Source organism: Anabrus simplex, chromosome 3 (genome assembly GCF_040414725.1).
Source record: "Anabrus simplex isolate iqAnaSimp1 chromosome 3, ASM4041472v1, whole genome shotgun sequence".
NCBI lineage: Eukaryota > Metazoa > Arthropoda > Insecta > Orthoptera > Tettigoniidae > Anabrus > Anabrus simplex.
Window position 1 is genome coordinate 32,229,004 of NC_090267.1, and position 18,953 is coordinate 32,247,956.

The window sequence follows — 18,953 nt, forward strand, 5'->3', positions numbered from 1 at the left end:
GTACTGTTAGAGTTACAAAATTCTTCAAGTACTGCTGCGGTGTGGTCGAAACATAAAACAATTTTGCTTATTTTCTTACTTAAATATTCGGTGTATGACTAACAGGAATATTTTGACTCAAACATATGTAAATTTTAATTTCAATATACAGTTTCAGATTACATTTCATTCATACTTTGTACTGGAATTTTACATAAAAATTCACTGGGAATATTTTGACTAAATACTTGATAAACTATTCATAACACAGGTAACACTTAGCTTCACACCTTGGCCTTAATCATAATAGTAATGTTTCCTTCTTAGCCTTATTCTACCGGTTTTTCCACATCGGTGGGTGCGAATTGTGCAGCACATGCGAATTTGGTCCTGTTTAACGGCCCGATGCCCTCCCTGACGCCAACGCTACAAGGAGGGATGTAATCACTATTGCGTGTTTCTGTGGTAGTTGATAGTATGGCGTGTTGTCTGAATATGAAGAGAAAGGTGCTGGGATAAACGCAAACATCCAGTCCCCGGTCCAGAAGAATTAATTAGATGCGATTAAAATCCCCGACGTGGCCGGCAATCAAACCTGAGACCCTCTGAACCGAGGGTGTCAACGCTTACCAATCATCCTTTGAATCGGAGAGTAATGGTTCGTACTTGTCTGCGTATAAATATTGAAGTTCAGGATATCTTGGATAAAAAAAGTCTTGTGTTGCGGTCATGTGGCAAATATGTCTCTGCCTAACTGTTCAATAAAAGAAATTTAGGAGTAGTAAATACCCGAAAATAGAAACGGAAAACTTAGATAAAAGTGGCAATTTAAGGGTGGTAGTAGCGGTAGTAGGGAGCTATAATACAAAATTAGGTGTTTCAAATATCCTTGTGCTCGTGATGTGATTTCTGCTTCAGACATATTTTTACTTTGTTCTGCTTGTTCTACAGTGAAACTGACATTTGAAAATTAATTTGTAAGTAAATCTCAACAATATCAGAGTTCATCAGATTATGTTTTCATAGATTTTAACTCAGTGGTCTCACTTATGTGTCAGCTTCTTAGCTATAGTGGGAGGCAATTAAAAATGATTTCTGAAAAATGCAAAAGCTTGCAGTATTTTCCTGAAATGTTACACATTTTACCACCTAATACCGTTATTTCACAAACCAATTGTACCAGGAAAGCATAGGCCCTGGCACATACGAGTTATAAATCTTTATTCATGAGAGAACGGCTAAGTTACGACGCACAAACAGCTGTGCGAGAGAAGGTTCTCGTTCTCACTGCACTGCGTGAGGGAGACCGCATGAGTGGAGCAAGGTCAAGTGACGTCAGCACTGCCTGTAGCTTGCCTCCCCGTATAATTCTCTCTAAACCATTTTTAAGCTTCTCAACGACTATAAACGGTTATAAATAGGTCGACGAACCGAGCGTATAGCCAGTGTATGTGTGTACCTTGAACTCTACGATTATGACAGAACGACAGTATGCTCCGTCGCGCTCCGCGAAGACGTAGAAGTTACACTCGCGCACTTTGAAATTGTGCGAAGGCGTCGCAAGTAAAGTTTCTACCGCGTCGTGACGAATGAAATGTTATGAAATTTTCTCCAACTAAATCGTCATTGTATAACATTTAGGAGTGTGTTAACCGAGTAAAGTGACAATAGAAATTGTGAATTGAAATGTAATTAGGGATTCGAGTATTTCGTTTACCAGTTGACGGTATTGTGGACTTTGTCATTTTCTCATAATTTTGAACTTTGTCGTTGACTGTGACAGTATTAAGAGACATTGCGTGTGATAAACTAAACGTCTAATTTATGACCATTTAAATGAATCTGAGACTTATTTTTCCTATACTAGTAGAATTTTGAACTGTGTGAGATACTATTCCACTAAACATTCAACAAATAACAGGGCTAAATGTGACTATCTTTTTGTGTAGTTTCTCAAATTTCGTTACCACCACGAGAAACTAACAGAATGTTAAGGAAATTTTATTGCAATATTAGGTCGTACGGACTCGTGTTATGCAAATTCAGTCATAAAATCTTCTTAATCTATGAACATTATTATTCCAGAGACTGTTGTAGGGGTGTTATTAATGACATTTCTTCGAGTGTTTCATGGATTGTGATGATTATTCTACGGTCTAACCTAAGACATAATCAGTGACTATTATGAACTGTGACAGTGTTCAATCCTTGTGTGTGTGAAAAACTGTGTTTTCGTTTCGAAAACGAATGTAGGTCATTACTCCATTAACTTGACTTACGAATCATACTGTAGTGTAGACTGTGATATTCTAGGTCACGTATTCAACATCGTAAAACAAAAGTTAGAATACGAACTGTGCATTGAGACTTGTGTCAGTGTATAATACCAATCTAAATGATAATTGAGAGCTCTATAGTCCATTATTTTGTGCCAATTGAACTTTCCGTGTTCAGACATTACCTTTAAGAGAAAATCGGAAATCTTGGCAAAGTGTCGTGAGATTCTGCTGCGTAGAACGTCATTTCTAGCGTGGGATTAACGTGGTTTCTTCGATCATGGTACCCAACGAGGGACGTCGACGAGGGATAATAACGTGGTATCTTCATTGAACGGACTTGTCACGCTGCTGGTGCTGAGTTCGAGCCTTGGCCAAGCCGCAGGACAGTATTTCACCAACCCTTATAAGCAAATTCCAGGTAATTTTCTTATATTTTGAGTGATTAATTCCACTTAGACACTGACTGACTTTTAACAAAGCACTCAGTTAATCGTAGTGCTCCATCAAACAACAGAAAAGTGCTTCGTGTGAATTTCAGCTTGCTATTCCTAATAATTCAAGAAGGCTTCATGTCTTGCTTTTGAACTGTGAATTCCTCTTTAAAATCTTTTATAACTTGAAGTAATTTCACGTAGATGAGCTCTAGGGTTTGCCATAAAGCAAGTGAACTATTTTTATTCTTATAAAATCAACTTAGATGAACTGTAGGAGTATACAGCAAGTGATTGAAAACTTGTATTTGAACTACCATATTATTAATGGAAGTGTGTGTTAATATTATGTTTAAAAATCTTAGAAAAACTCTAGGTTTGCATCACAAGTGATGGACTTAAATTTTACGCAACCTAGAAATTTGGTTAAATGAGATTGTATGTGCAAAGTGTTATTTTGGTATTTAAAGAAATCTTAGATGAACTGCAGGCTGTTTACGATCTCTAAAAGAAGTTATATTTATTTTGGACATTTTTAATAAAGTGGATGTCTCAGAATACAAGAGCATCGGTATTTTACTTTTGCATTTTTGAAAATATTGGCTGAAAATTTAATTTTGAAGATTCAACTACATTAATATTTTTAATAAATATTGTCAAAATATTTTACCATCTATTATTCGACCTGCGGAACTATCCATCTCTGTGCCTGCTCCAATAAGTAACCGAACACTACCTGAGATCCCTCCCATGCTCTGGCTCCATAATCATTTCCTGGTACACAACGAACACAGAAAAGAAGGAATTCTTCCTTTCTATTAAGGATATTCGAAGCATTCCTCTGTACAAGCACATTTCTAAAGCCTCAATCCGCCTCTCCTGCGAAGACCTGAAGGTCCAGCCTTCAAAGACATACAGAACGTCAGGGGAAACCTAGCATTGCAGCATCCGAACTCGGAGCTGAACGTTGAGATATCTACTCAACAACATTCACCACAGATCTACATTCAGGCCAGTTGCCCAGGTGGCAGATTCTCTGTCTGTTGTTTACCAAGTCTTTTCTTAAGTAACTGCAAAGAATTTAGAAACGTATTGAACAACTCCCTTGGTAAATTATTCCAATCCCTAACTCCTCTTCCTATAAACAAACATTTATCCCAATTTGTCCTCTTGAATTCCAACTTTATCTTCATATTGTGATCTTTCCTTCTTTTAAAAATACCACTTTAACTTATTCGACTACTGTCATTCAACGCTCTCTCCCCACTAACAGCTCGGAACACACAACTTAGTAGAGCAGATAGTCTCCTTTCTCCTAAATAATCCCAGTCCAAACTTTGCAACATTTTTATACTACTTTTTTGTCGGAAATCACACAGAAAAATTTAGCTGCTTTTCCTTGGATCTTTCCCAGTTCCTGAATCAAGTAATCCTGGTGAGGGTCCCATACACTGGAACTATACTCTTGTTGGGGTCTTACCATAGACTTATATGCCCTATCTTTATGTTCTTACTAATTCTTTTCGTTTTTCTAGCGCTTTTCCCACATATGTGGGGTCGTGGGTGCGAACTCTGCCTCACATGTGGATTTGGCCCGGTTTTAAGGCCGGATGCCCTTCCTGATGTCAACCCTATATGGAAGGATGTAATCATTATGGCGTGTTTCTGTGGTGGTTGGTAGTGTGGTGTTTTTATGAGTATGAAGAGGAAAGTGTTGGGATAAACAAAAACACCAAGTCCCCAGGTCAAAATAATTAATCAGATGCGATTAAAATCTCCGACCAGACAGCGAATCGAACCCGAGACCCTCTGAACCGAAGGCCTCAATGCTGACCATTCAGACAATGAGTTGGACTTTTACATTCTTACTAGAACCCCTAAATACCCTCATAACCACGTCCAGAGATCTGTACCCATTAATTACAATACTGTTTATGCGATTACCCCAATTAAGGTATTTAATTATGTTAACACCCATGTACTTATAATGATACCCATAAGGAAATTTCACCCCATCAACACAGTAATTATAACTTAAAGGACTTTTTCTATTAGTGAATATCACATCCTGACTTCACCCCGTTTAACATCATACTATTTCCAGCTGTCCGTCTCACAACATTGCCGAGGTATTTTTGCAGATGCTCACAATCGTGTAATTATTTATTACTACAGCCCGGATTTTTATACATTAATAGGTTAGGATGCAAACTTCCTGAAGCGAGTAACGAGTATAGTCTACATTCACAACGACTATGCTACGGCGTTTGCATAAACATTAGGGGTACGGCCCATCAGAACCCCTATAATTTATGCTCTTGCTACATTATGGATGAGCGGGTGGCCGACACTTCCTACTAACCAAATTAGTTTGCAATCTAACCTGTTACTGCATAAAAATCCGGGCCTGATTTATTACTCCATATAGTATAACATCATTCACAAAAATTCTTACCTCTGATTCCAGTTCTCTACTCCTATCATATATATATATATATATATATATATAATTATAACAAAACATAAAGGTCCAACAATGTTGCCTTGAGGAATTCCTTTCTTAATTGTTACAGGATAGATAATGCTTCACCTACTCTAATTCTCTGAGTTCTCTCGTCTAGAAAATCAGCCACCCATTCAGTCAATCTTTTGTCTCGTCCAATTGCACTCATTTTTGCCAGTAGTCTCCCATGATCTTCAAATGCCTTAGACAGATCAATCGCGACACAGTCCATTTGACCTCCCGAATCTAGGAAATCTGCCATATCTTGCTAGAATTCTACAAGTTGAGCTTTAGTGGAATAACCTTTCCTAAACCCGAATTGCCTTCTATCGAACCAATTATTAATTTCGCAAACATGTCTAATACAATCAGAAAGAATGCCTTCCCAATGCTTATATGTAACACAAGTTAAACTGACTGTCCTGTAATTTTTTCCTTTGTACACCGAGGCTACTATACCAACTCTCCATTCATATGGTAGAGTTCCTTCATGCAAAAAATAATCAAATTAATTATTGGTGAATAGGGCCCTCATACTGTTGAACAAAATTTTGGCTTGCCCAATCTTGGATAAGATTCCATTCTTGGGATGGCAATATTCAGTCACTGTAGTCCCAAGATATTTGAACGATGACACTTGCTAAACAATTGTGTTGTTGATGTGCATGGAGGCCTGCTTAGCTGTTTTCAAACATATCCGACACTGTGGGCTTAGCAATTTGTACGTACATCAGTGTAGTTTTACTTTGTTTGGTAATTATTTTGTGCTCGATTTTCAAAGTATCAGAGCCCAGAAATCACGAAAGACCGAGTGAATTTAAGAGATTTATCGGTACATATACTTTCAGATAATGTCAATTCCGATCTTATGTTCCAGCGGGTGAGGTAATTGTTCCCGAAGGTGATTCTTCCTACCCCTTTTCGGTGCCGTTACCACAGAACTTACCGCCGTCATTTGAGGGGGAATATGGTTCAGTTCGGTACTACCTGGCTGCGACCATGGATGTGGCGTGGCAGCTGGACCCAGAGAACACCGTGCAGTTCTCAGTCGTGTCTCTGTTGGACCTCAACGAGGACCAAGTTGCCAAGGTAAGCTCATGGCTCAATGCAACGAGTAGCCCCATTTTTGAGGTGAGTTACCAACGAGAAGGAAAGGTGTGTTGGAAATTTAAGTTGGTATCACTGTGTAGTTCTGGTCAGTTTACTTCGATTATCTCATCGCCAGTCTGTTAGCTGACGTAACTTATTAACATAGGTGGTAGCTACTGCTGTTGGTCGGTGGTAGAGAGTCGACTTTCGATCTCAAGGCAGAGCCTTCAAAGGTTGTCGAATCTGGCGTGTATGGTCACCAACAAAAATTAGCGAAATTTTTGTGCATGCTCCTCGCATTTAATATTTTATCAGACTTCATTTTATTATAAAAGTATCATTCCCCTCCCACGTAGGTGCAATCCGTGTGGATACCCACAACAAACTTTATACAAGGCGTGATCAAAAAGTTTCCGGTTGAGGGAGTTCCTGTAGCGGACAAGCAACGTAGCGCGACTCCCATGCGGGTATCTAAGCACGGACATGTAGAAAAAGGGATTACTTTGGCAGTCTTGTCGTGCCGAGGTGCGTGCGTTTAATGCCGGCACCTGAATTATGGCGACGTTATTATCAAACGCGTCCAAAAAGACCAACGTGCTGTTATTCTGTTTTGGGTTGCCGAAGGGCAAACACCAGTAGACATCCATCGGAGAATGAAGACTGTGTATGGTGCAGCATGTCTGTCGAAAACCACCGTTGTGGAATGGTGCACATAGTTCTCCATGCGGTTCGCGTTTCGACAAAACACTCCGGTCGATCTGGGGTGGCAGCCTCATCCATTACGGACAACAACAGTCGGGCGGTAAATGTGAGCCCTATAGTCCTGAACTTCCCCTATGCGAATATCACATCTTCTGTCCCCTCAAAAAGGCCTTGAAAAATCCGCGCTTCCTGTCCGACCAATGCTCAATGCCTCGGTGCTCAGGACGATTTTGCCTGATTGGTATCCCGATTCAGGACTGTGGGCTGTCGAACGGAAACTTCTTGATCGTCCCTTATATCTACAGGTTGAATTGTTTCTGGGAAAAGTATATCTGCAAGTAACTTATCCTTTAATATAGGTCACCCGACAGAGGTCCAGTTTATCCATTTCCTCAGCCATCAGGTAGCGAAAAACGGAAGGTCCATTTTTTTACGCTAATGGTTTAAAGTTGCACAATATACATCGGACGCGAGGATGGGAAATGGCTAGGATTGGGAAGGAAGTGGCCTTGGACTTGGTTAAAGTACAGCCCCAACATTTCCCTGGTGTGAAAATTGGAAACGCGGAAAACCATATTCAGGACTGTCAATGGTGGGATTCGAACCCACTATCTCCCCAATGCACGCACACAGCTGCGCGACCCTAACTACACGGCCAACTCGCTCCTTGAAACGTTCATATGTGACATGCACAGATGTTAAACAGCCCACAGTAGCTGAGAGTATAGGATAAATTAATAACAATAATGTCTGTTTGTTAGATCATCAGCCCAGAGGCCTGTTGGAGCCTTAAATAGCACCACAAATGGTTATGCAGTTATAAGGAAACTGCAGAAACCCATGGAAGCTCCAAAACGCGGCGTACTAGGCAAGATGCGGAGTGGGGTAGTTTGCCACTGCAGCACGACTCACCCTATCTGCAACACCTTTCATAACACTCAAACCTACTAGTCGTGCTCTGAATGCCATTACTCACCACCACCCATACCCCAGCAGCTTCTACGCCAGGCGGCTCGCGGCTGCCCTAATTTCCACTTATACACTGACTGACGGAGCAAATGCAACACCAAGAAGGAGTGGTTCGAAAGGGATGAAAGTTGGGGAAAAAACAGAGACGGCACGGACGAATAATTGATGTTTATTTCAAACCGATATGCAGGTTACACAATGCGCACGGCATCGACTCAGTAGGATGTAGGACCACCGCGAGCGGCGATGCACGCAGGAACACGTCGAGGTACACAGTCAATAAGAGTGCGGATGGTGTCCTGAGGGATGGTTCTCCATTCTCTGTCAACCATTTGCCACAGTTGGTCGTCCGTACGAGGCTGGGGCAGAGTTTGCAAACGGCGTCCAATGAGATACCACACGTGTTCGATTGGTGAGAGATTCGGAGAGTACGCTGGCCACTGAAGCATCTGTACACCTCGTAGAGTCTGTTGGGAGATGCGAGCAGTGTGTGGGCGGGCATTATCCTGCTGAAACAGAGCATTGGGCAGCCCCTGAAGGTACGGGAGTGCCACCGGCCGCAGCACATGCTGCACGTAGCGGTGGGCATTTAACGTGCCTTGAATACGCACTAGAGGTGACGTGGAATCATACGCAATAGCGCCCCAAACCATGATGCCGCGTTGTCTAGCGGTAGGGCACTCCACAGTTACTGCCGGATCTGACCTCTCTCCACGCCGACGCCACACTCGTCTGCGGTGACTATCACTGACAGAACAGAAGCGTGACTCATCGGAGAACACGACGTCCCGCCATTCCCTCATCCAAGTCGCTCTAGCCCGGCACCATGCCATGCGTGCACGTCTATGCTGTGGAGTCAATGGTAGTCTTCTGAGCGGGCACCGGGAGTGCAGGCCTCCTTCAACCAATCGACGGGAAATTGTTCTGGTCGATATTGGAACAGCCAGGGTGTCTTGCACATGCTGAAGAATGACGGTTGACGTGGCGTGCGGGGCTGCCACCGCTTGGCGGCGGATGCGCCGATCCTCGCGTGCTGACGTCACTCGGGCTGTGCCTGGACCCCTCGCACGTGCCACATGTCCCTGCGCCAACCATCTTCGCCACAGGCGCTGCACCGTGGACACATCCCTATGGGTATCGGTTGCGATTTGAAGAAGCGACCAACCTGCCCTTCTCAGCCCGATCACCATACCCCTCGTAAAGTCGTCTGCCTGCTGGAAATGCCTCCGTTGACGGCGGCCTGGCATTCTTAGCTATACACGTATCCTGTGGCACACGACAACACGTTCTACAATGACTGTCGGCTGAGAAAGCACGGTACGAAGTGGGCCATTCGCCAACGCCGTGTCCCATTTATCGTTCGCTACGTGCGCAGCACAGCGGCGCATTTCACATCATGAGCATACCTCAGTGACGTCAGTCTACCCTGCAATTGGCATAAAGTTCTGACCACTCCTTCTTGGTGTTGCATTTGCTCTGTCAGTCAGTGTAATTGTCCCACATGCTACAACGTACTGTATTGTGGATTATTCGCAACAAACAGTAGTCATATTACTGCACAAGTTCCATAATAGTGTGCATTTGTAAATACGACAAAAGTGCAGAAAAGAAAATGTAATAACTTATTAATTTATACACGTTTAGACATTCCACTCTATAAGAGAGATGTTTGTATGAAACAGAAACTAATACTGTTCGGCGAAATACGTATGTAGAAGGTGGACGTCTGTTTGGACCTTCGGCTGCATTTTCACCAGATTATAAACAGATTAAATTGATGTGTGTGTATTTGCCGTTGGTAAACACACTAGCCATTGCCAGTATGCAGACAGGAAATGTAGTGCTGCTGTACCACACACCAGCCTAGTACTATGCGGTCGTAAACGAGCTTTACTTATCCAAAGGGTTGCATTAGACGGGTAGCGCTGAGGAGAATATTGCGAGCGACTGTCCGGTTTTTATCTCTTCATATTCTGACGTAACCTGCCTTCTAGCAGTAATGCCCCTTTGAAAATAAGTTAGAGGACATCCCATTCACAATTTGCTCATGCGGGACATTTAAAGTAGAAAGTAAGGCACTCGAGAGCCGCCTGGTACAGTCACAGCCATGGATAGGACTCGGACTTCAGTGAAAGCTGCACTTTGCTCTGGTCTGTGCCAAGAGGTGAAATGACAATCATAATAATAAGAAGAAGAATGAACAGCTTACGAAATGTGATGTTACAAAAGCATGAAGATGAGTTGCGAAGATCAAATCACGAATGAAGAAATAACTGCATCGAATTGGTGAGAGCGGAAGGATTTAGCGAAAAGTTATAAGAAGAAGAGTAGAATGACAGGACACATCTAAAGACACCCTAAGCTTGGTCAGCTACTGCCATTTTTAGTGGAAGAGTAGGCAGTAAGAGGGTAGGAATGTACCACGGAATGGATGTGATAAACAGAATTGAGTAGATATGGCTGTAGTAGTAACGTAGAAATGAAAACACTTGGATAGGATAGCATGGAGCAATGCATCAAACGAGGTTACGGACTGATAACCTAAACAACAACGGCATCTTCTCAATATCTCAAACCTATCCTCTGTTTGGGCCTCAGCAATCATTTCAACGTCTCCAATCAGGTTGGAACTCCTTGCGGCAAAATCACGGCAAGCAAAGGTTCAAAGAGTACTGGGTCGGAATTCAGCATCTAAATGAATGATGTCAGAAGGACAGCTCCTTCCTTGCCGCGTGGAAGATTTAGACGATTTTGGTATCAGTCAGTGGATTGCTTTCAAGTATCACGAGATGCAAGACAAACCTCAAATGTTAGGCTTCAGAGTTGATTCCACAATGTGTGAATGTAGTACATGCCCTTCCATTTGAAGACCTGCTCAAGGCAACAACGAAGGCACTTGAAATGGTCATGGTTTGGTCCACAAAATTTAATTCTCTGGCCACATAGTGGTATGCATTCTTTGTATGTATCCGTTCTTAATGCCCCACATTTCGTTTATGACACAACAAATAAATGAATAGATAAACAACCAGCCAATTTTTCAAAAGAACGTGTAAATTCTCGTGAGTAGAGGAAGATGTTTAACGCAGAAAATCTGACTGAAGATATTTTCTGGAGTTTGAAAGTGGAAAGCTCAAACATCAGAGCATGGCCAGCAAGAAATTAAATTAATAATTCTCATTTTTGTTTACTTTACTTTTCAGAAATCCCTACAAGTAACTCGGGAGAAGTATCTTTGTTGCTGTGCCTGCCGCAGAGGACCCATCACCATGGTCATCAGCTTACCTTCTCGCGGCTATGTCCCTGGTCAGGACATACCACTCACAGTTGAGGTGGATAACACTACGAGTCAACCTATCGTTAACATCATCTGCCAGCTGTTCCAGGTAGACTGTTGTGCTCATACAGGAGTTGCATTTAAATATTTAAACCATATTTCGTATAGAGAGACCACCAGATTCCTTTTACTACCATAATTCTTTGTAAGTTTATTGTTTGGTGAAAATAGTACACTGTAGTCGACTTCACATCTCTCATAAAAATAAACTCAAATCCTGTAGAATCTTGTCGTCATCGTGCATTGAAATCTAGATATATGCCAATTGGTGTCATATTGCTTATAAAATATTTTGAGGCCTCACTTGACATTCAGCGAACAGATATTAGACTTTGTCTCCATATCCTATGTTGCCAGGAGGTTAAATTCTACGCAACTAGACCGCAGTCCAAAACGAAGACGTCCAGTGTCAAGATCTTTCAGCATAAATTCCCTGGCGTCGATGGAAACAATTCTTCAACACTGGTTCAGAAGCTACGAGTTCCAGCTGTTCCACCCTCCTACCTCAAGCATTGCTCTATCATAGATGTGTCGTATATACTTACGGTAGGTAGAAAAGGCAGAAATGATGTATATTTTCCTTGGTTTATCGCGCACTTACAATACTGAATGCTAGAAGTTGGAGCTGTAATATGGACTGATGCATTACCAAGGCGGTAGTTTTTATAAGATTATCTGAGTGCCTCTGTAACTTTCCTTTCATTTTCTGGAAACGGATAACTTTCATATTTAATTAATTATTTTATTGCGTCCTAATGGCCAAACAAGGAAAAGGTACATAATCACAAATAACGGACTAAGAAAGTTGAATTAATTATTACATGCAGTAGTCAACAAGAGATCTTTCTTCTTTCCTGTAAGTCGTTATATGGTATTTCTCACTACAGTTCTTGCTTCTAGCTTCGTAGAACATTTAATTATATATATATATATACTGAGCGACCAAAAGTCACGGGAAGGGGTGTCCCATTAAAAAGTGTGCTGTGTATGAGCCCTGAACGTTGCGGCTTGCTACGGTGTAACTGAGCAGTCTTTTATAGACACCAGTGTCGTGACGATGGCAATACGTCGCAAGTTAACCGACTTCGAACATAGGATGATCACCGGTGCACGGCGCACGGGTCATAGCATTGCGGAGATTACACGCGAATTCGAGTTTCGGAGGTCAGCATTGTCGAAGGTGGATCTTCAATATCGCAGCGAGAAAGTTACCACCCGCGCAAACCACCGCACGGGAAGACCATAGATTTTAAACAAACGGACATCACGTCGCCTCCGCAGAACCATACGGGGCACTCGAGGGGCTACTGTGAGGCACATCACCGCCCAGTTGAATGTTGGGAGTCAGAAACCCATTTCTATCAGGACTGTCAGGAGGTAAATGCGACCCATAGGCTTCACCAGCCGACGACCAACTCGTGTTCCTTCGCTAACACCTCGACACAGCGTGGGGCCGCGAACATTGCAATGGAACAATAGCGGCATATGGTATGGTCCGGTTATATCGAGCGGATGGGTGCGTGGGAGTTTGGCGTATGCCCCATGATGCTATGGATCATGCGTTTCAACAAGATTCTGTGCAGGTAGGAGGTGGCTCAGTTCTGGTCTGAGCGGTGTTCTCATGGTCGCGATTAGGCCCCATTGACCGGCTGCTGGGAGCGCTGACAGGTGCACGTTATGTGGGCATTCTTTCAGACCGTCTGCCTCCCTTTCTGGCCCTAGAGTACCCTGATGGTGATACCATACTTCAACAGAGCAATGCGCCATGTCACCGCTCTGTGGTGGCATGCAGGTGGTTGGAGGAGCACTCCAACTAAGTTACGACCATGGATTGGCCGTCCAGATCCCCCGTTCTTAATCCAATCGAGCATTTACGGGATGCTGTCGATGCTGGTATACGTCCTATGAACCCCGCACCAACTACACAAGACCAAATGTTGGTAACAGTGCAAGATGCGTGGGTCCAGATCCCTCCAGAACGTTGCCAATACCTTGTGGAGTGGATGCCTTGTGTTGCTGCCGTTTTGAGGGCTCGCGGAGGAGCAACTCGTTATTAACATCACATTCAGTGTTTTCTCATGACATTTAGCCACTCAGTGTATCTTGTGACGAAGACCGTGCACGGTGAGTTACGTCAATTCATGGTTCTCACTTGCTCACCTCCTGTCGATCATTATACCTGTGGTGCATAAGTTACTGGATATTTCTGTGCGTTTCTGTGTTCTCCTTTTTATCACTTTCCCTGCTTGTTTCGTATTAGGTACTGAAAGTTTAAGTCTACAATGTAAAATGGTTCCCTCGTCAACTCGTTCACCATTCTGGATCGAGATGATTTTGATACTTCTTTTATATTTATCTTTTCATCAAAATTGTAGTTAAACGTGACTTTTGATAATTATGTATTAGCAAAGGGACCTACAATTTATGTAAAATTAGCTACGTGACTTTCATTTAAGGAAAATTAATAAGTTTTAATGTTATTGTCTCTACGTCCAGCTAACAACATTTGACGGGTTTCGGATACGCCGAAGTGCCGGAGTTTTGTACCGCAGGAGGACATTTACGTGCCGTTAAATCTAACGACACGAGTCTGACGTATTTAAACACCCTTCAAATACCATCGGACTGAACCAGAATCGAACTTGCAAGGTTGGGGTCAGAAGGTCACCGCCTAAACCGTCTGAGCCACTCAGCCCGGCCATCTCAGAAATCTCATGTGCTTTGCCGTAGTTCGAAATGTGGCCGCCGTTGTAAGAAATTAAGGACGCTGTCACTCAGGTATCATTGCCACCTCATAGAGTAATTATCATCATCAAATCATCATTACCATAAGAGAAAAATCATTCTGTGATTGTAACAAGGAACAGTGCATAGAACATAGGCCTAAGCTAAATTCGCTTCTCAGTCAAAGAGTTCACTCTTCGTTTTTCTTATTTTCTTCTTTTTTTGCTACTTGCTACTAGCTTTCAATCAACTGGAATTGTCCTTTTTCCTTTCGATATTTTTAACTTTTTTTGGAACTCACTTCTGTGTGCCTAAATAACTACAATACATTTGGTCATATCTGTATCTGCAAAAGACACTAAATTAGACTTTTAGTGTTAATATCCGAAATTCCTCAACTGTTTGCCGACAAAAAATTAATTCTCTAATACTCTGATGTCGATTTTAACAATATCTGACTCGGTACTTGTAATGACTCGTAATACAGGGACATTGTTTTGAACTCTTGAGAGGATTGTCGCTCCTCCGGTTACCCGCACTGGGAGCCTGTCTCCCGCCAAGCACTTTGCCGTGATGCGCTTCTTGGCGCCACAAGTTCTCCTTCTTTGTGGTCTGCTGAGAGCTTTACCAGCGTAAGGTTCAGTTTAGTCAAGTGTTCACGTGTTTAGTGCTGTGTGTTGTTCCTATGCTATTTTCATTACGTTAGCTTGTGGATATACATAATACCTTCATAAAGTACAGGAAATCTTGTTAGAAAACACTCTATGACTCAGTGCCGGCTAATCGCTGGCCGCATTACTGCAAAGTGCTTGGCGGGAGATAGGCTCGCAGCGCAGGCGACCGGGCGAGCAGCAATTCCTTGAATAGATAAAAACATGTTCCTGTATTTCCTCTTCATTATGAGAACGACTTGATCGCACCATTATTGTTTACGAGACACGATGCTTGAGATTAATCGGAAACATAGCCATACAGATACAGAAATAATACATTCACGTATCGTTCAAAACTACCAACATATTGCATATTCAAGGCACTTCGCACATTGTTATCTTCTACATTCAATAGAGCAGTGCGCTAAGATACACTGTTCACAGCTTATATGTGTCATAAATAACATTCGGATGTTAAGGAAAAGTCAAATTTTATTCCTGATCTCATTTTACCCCAAACCTGAAAAATAACTGAGAATGACGGATTCCTGGTGTCGTTTAAAGCAATGTTATGTTATAAGTACATATTTCTGCATTATTTATTGATTTGGTCATATTTTGCTTATGTTTTAATTATATAAGGTCATATTTGGTTATACTTTCAGCATTTTTGTTTAAATTGAGGCGTGATACATGCTATCTGCGTCGGTTTTCAAACACAGTATTTCAAAATACTTTACTACAGAGGTGTGAAAATTATTACACTCAAAGGAGAAGTTAAATTGGCTTAGTTTTAGTTTTTGCCTTCACTTGTCTTTCTAATTGGTTCGATGGAACCCCGTATGTTTTCGAGGTGTTTAGTTTCAATTTTCGTTCTTGTAGTGTGAATGTTAAAAGTCGTAGCATTTTACTTATTTCCCTCTTTGAATCCGCAATTAATGAAATGTCATAGGCAAACATAGGATTTCTGGTCCATTAATTTTAATTCCTTTGGTTTTTGCTTAAGTTTTGATATGGCTTCCTCAATGAACATGTTGAACAAAAATGGAAATAGCGCAAAACATTGTCTCACTCCCCTTCTAATTGATGCTGTCTTAACATTACCATTGATCTGTATTGTTTTTCTTTGATTTTTGTTTAGAAGTAAAATGAGTTTTCTGTCCCTCCACTCCAGTCCTATATTCTTCATGCTCCTGAATAGCTTTTTTCCAGTTTACTTCGTTAAAGGATTTTCCTATATCCACAAATGCAATGGATGTTTTCTTGTTAACACTCAATCTTCTTTCTAGAATAATCCTTAATGCTAGAAGAGCTTCTCTTGTTCCACTCCCTGTTGTAAAACTAAACTGATCCTGCGTTGTATATTGTTCAATATTCTTTTTAATCCTGCTCTTAATTACATTAAGCAGTGTTTTTGATGCGTGCGATAGCATTGTTAGTGTTCGATAGATGGTGCAATGAGTAGCATTTTCTTTCTTTGGTAAGGTAACTGTCATACTTTTAGTAAAGTCTCCAGGAATTTCGCCATTGCAATAGCACCTTGCAATGGTTTTATAAAGTTGTTGTTTCATTCTTTCTCCTATTCCCTTTTCACACCAGGTAAATGCTGGGGCTGTACCTTAATTAAGGCCACGGCTGCTTCCTTCCAACTCCTAGCCTTTTCCTATCACATCGTCGCCATAAGACCCATCTGTGTCGGTGCGACGTAAAACAAATTGTAAAAAAAGACCTGATTAGTGAGTGTATGTGTCCAACAAGGTAATACCCCATAGTTATTTGTGTTTGATCTTTCACCCTTTCTTTTGAATATCGGGCACATTTTTCCTTCTTGACAACAACTTGGATTTTTTCTGTCATCAAAGATTTTGTTAAATATTTTAGTTACTATTTCTAGCATCTGGTTGTTTCCAGAATCCACACGTAATTACACTGACAGCACGGGATTTTCCTCCCTTCCCTTTATTCAATGTGTCTAATACCTCATCTGTGGTTATTATATCATCTAGTACAAGCTTACAAACTTACTCAATACTGCTTTTATATTCTTTACATATTGTACTAATTATTTTCCATACTTTATTAGTTTCATTTTCTGTATTATACTTATTTCGTCCCTCCTATGCCAAAACCATGAATGTGACAAGGCACTTCCAGTCCATTATTTCCCCTAAGACTGGTCACGCCTCCCAGCCACATACTGATGTACAGTCCATCAGAACAAATTTTGTGTAAAGGAAAATGGACCTCACTGTACCGTACCGTAGGAACGTGTGTTGTAGAGTAGATGCCTCGCTGTATTGCTGCCCTTTTGCGGGCTCGCAGAGGAACAACTCTTCATTAGCATCACATTCAGTGTCTTCTTATGACTTTTGGCGCTATGTGTATTCTAGAAGTGTTTATAGAAATCTCATACATGGGGATAACGGAGGCTTATCATGTGTAATAATATTCTCTCTTATGGAATCTGCTTTAGTTAATAAATTCACCTGTCGGGCAAGTTTTCGGATGCAGTGAAGAGTGAGTTTGTTGGTTGCAAGTAAAACCCAGCAAAGCAAGTCATCTCCGTACTGACCACGAAGGACCTTGGAGGGGTGGAAGGTAAAGGGTGGCGTTGTCCTTAAACTCTGAAGCTGGTGGAGTACAGTGGTTAGCTCTACGCCCGGCCACCTTTGCTCTCAAGAATTAACCTGGTACTTTGAGTGAACCTCAGGGCCATATGCACGTCCGGAAGGGAAAATCTAATTTCTTAAATCTTTTGACTCCCTGACGGGGAATCGAACCCACGTCCATCCGGGTGAACCGAGCACCAGGCAGTCCCTTGCTTACAAGTACAGCGTGAATATTCTTTCTAATGGGATGTTTTGGTGTTAACATTCAGGTACTGGACTATGATAGTATTTGTTAAACGAAAGTGAACAACGATCTTCGGAGAAATGGTTCACACCCCCTGTGGGTGGGGGCGGTACAATAACTCCCCTGCCTATCGTAGGGGCCCCAGGAACTCTCAACTTGGGAGCGTGGGTCGGCGACCACGGGCCCCTTAGCTGAGTCTTGGCGTTTCTTCCTCTTACTTGTGCCAGACTCCTCACTTTCACCTATCCGATCCGACCTCCCTTGGTCAACTCTTGTTGTTTTCCGACCCCGACGCTATTAGAGCATTTGAGGGCCGACATCTTCATTTTTTCTCTCTGAATAGTGTTATACAGAGAATAGTTGCCTAGCTGTACTTCCTCTTGAAACAATTATCACCACCACCACCACCGGAGAATTTTTTTTCTAAGATCTAATTAGTTCCATATTAGCTTGCCATTCAGGTACAGAAAATTACCAGCCTTAAGTCGTTGGATGCAGGGTAGGTCTCGCCCACAAGTCCGTGTTCCACCAACTCTGCACTCCGACCGGCCAACCGAACAGAGGAATGGTATAAAAATAGTTGGGTATAAGCCCCTCGGACAAAAAAGAGCTTACATCTGTAGACTAGATCATTTTCTTAAATATGCTAATATTTCATTCCTAAGGTGTAATATTATGTCCAAATAATTTACTTTGTATTAGCCAGGTGTGCTTGGGCAAAATGAACTTTTCATTGATTTTCCTGGTTTAGTTCCTACCAGACATATCTAGAAATAGTTTGCTATCACGGAGATACTCTGTTTGTATAGGTGCAGGCGGACATCAAGGGTCCACACTTGAACTTGTACGCAGACGCCGATCTGGTGATAGGAACTATTCCCCTGCTGTCGAGCTGTCCCAACGCCAACGACAGACAAGCGATAGGCTGGACAACTGGACCGCAGGAGGACCCACGTCCAGCTTGGCACTCGCCTCAGCCGTGGGATCCCACACTCTACCCCAATATCCGTAAGTAGCAAGTACGAGAATACCTCAAGAGTTTGGCACCATCCGGATTGCTGAAGCATTAGGTTGATTACGATCCAACAGAATGTATGGGGGGAAGATAGCGATAGAGAGATAATGTTTTATCCTGGCAAAGTTAGGGGCAGCTTTGCCTGTTTTACATTTAACAAGTGTCAAATTTAGGTTGATAACTAACTAATTACATATTATTAAAAAGTAACATCATAAACCTTTCCTATTGAGCCCTGTGGGTGGGGGACGCAGACGAAGAATACACCCACAGTATCCCATGCCTGTCGTAAGAGGCGATAAAAATGCGTGGCCAAGGGATGATTGAATTAGAACCATGAGACTACTTGTAATTAGTACCATCACATGAGGAACACCATGGGTCGCCTTTACTTGCGAGTAGTACCACTATGTTGGGTA

General features: G+C 42.1%; 1 protein-coding gene across 1 annotated transcript in view; it reads left to right on the forward strand.

Annotated features, from left to right (window-relative positions):
• The window catches only part of LOC136866974 (arrestin domain-containing protein 2), a 61,556-nt gene that overhangs the window by 31,683 nt on the left and 10,920 nt on the right, over window positions 1-18,953 (forward strand). Inside the window, exons 2-3 of the mRNA XM_067144066.2 lie at window positions 6,070-6,281; window positions 18,329-18,527. Of these exons, the coding sequence (XP_067000167.2) occupies window positions 6,070-6,281; window positions 18,329-18,527 (411 nt within the window). The remainder of the gene's footprint in view (window positions 1-6,069; window positions 6,282-18,328; window positions 18,528-18,953) is intronic.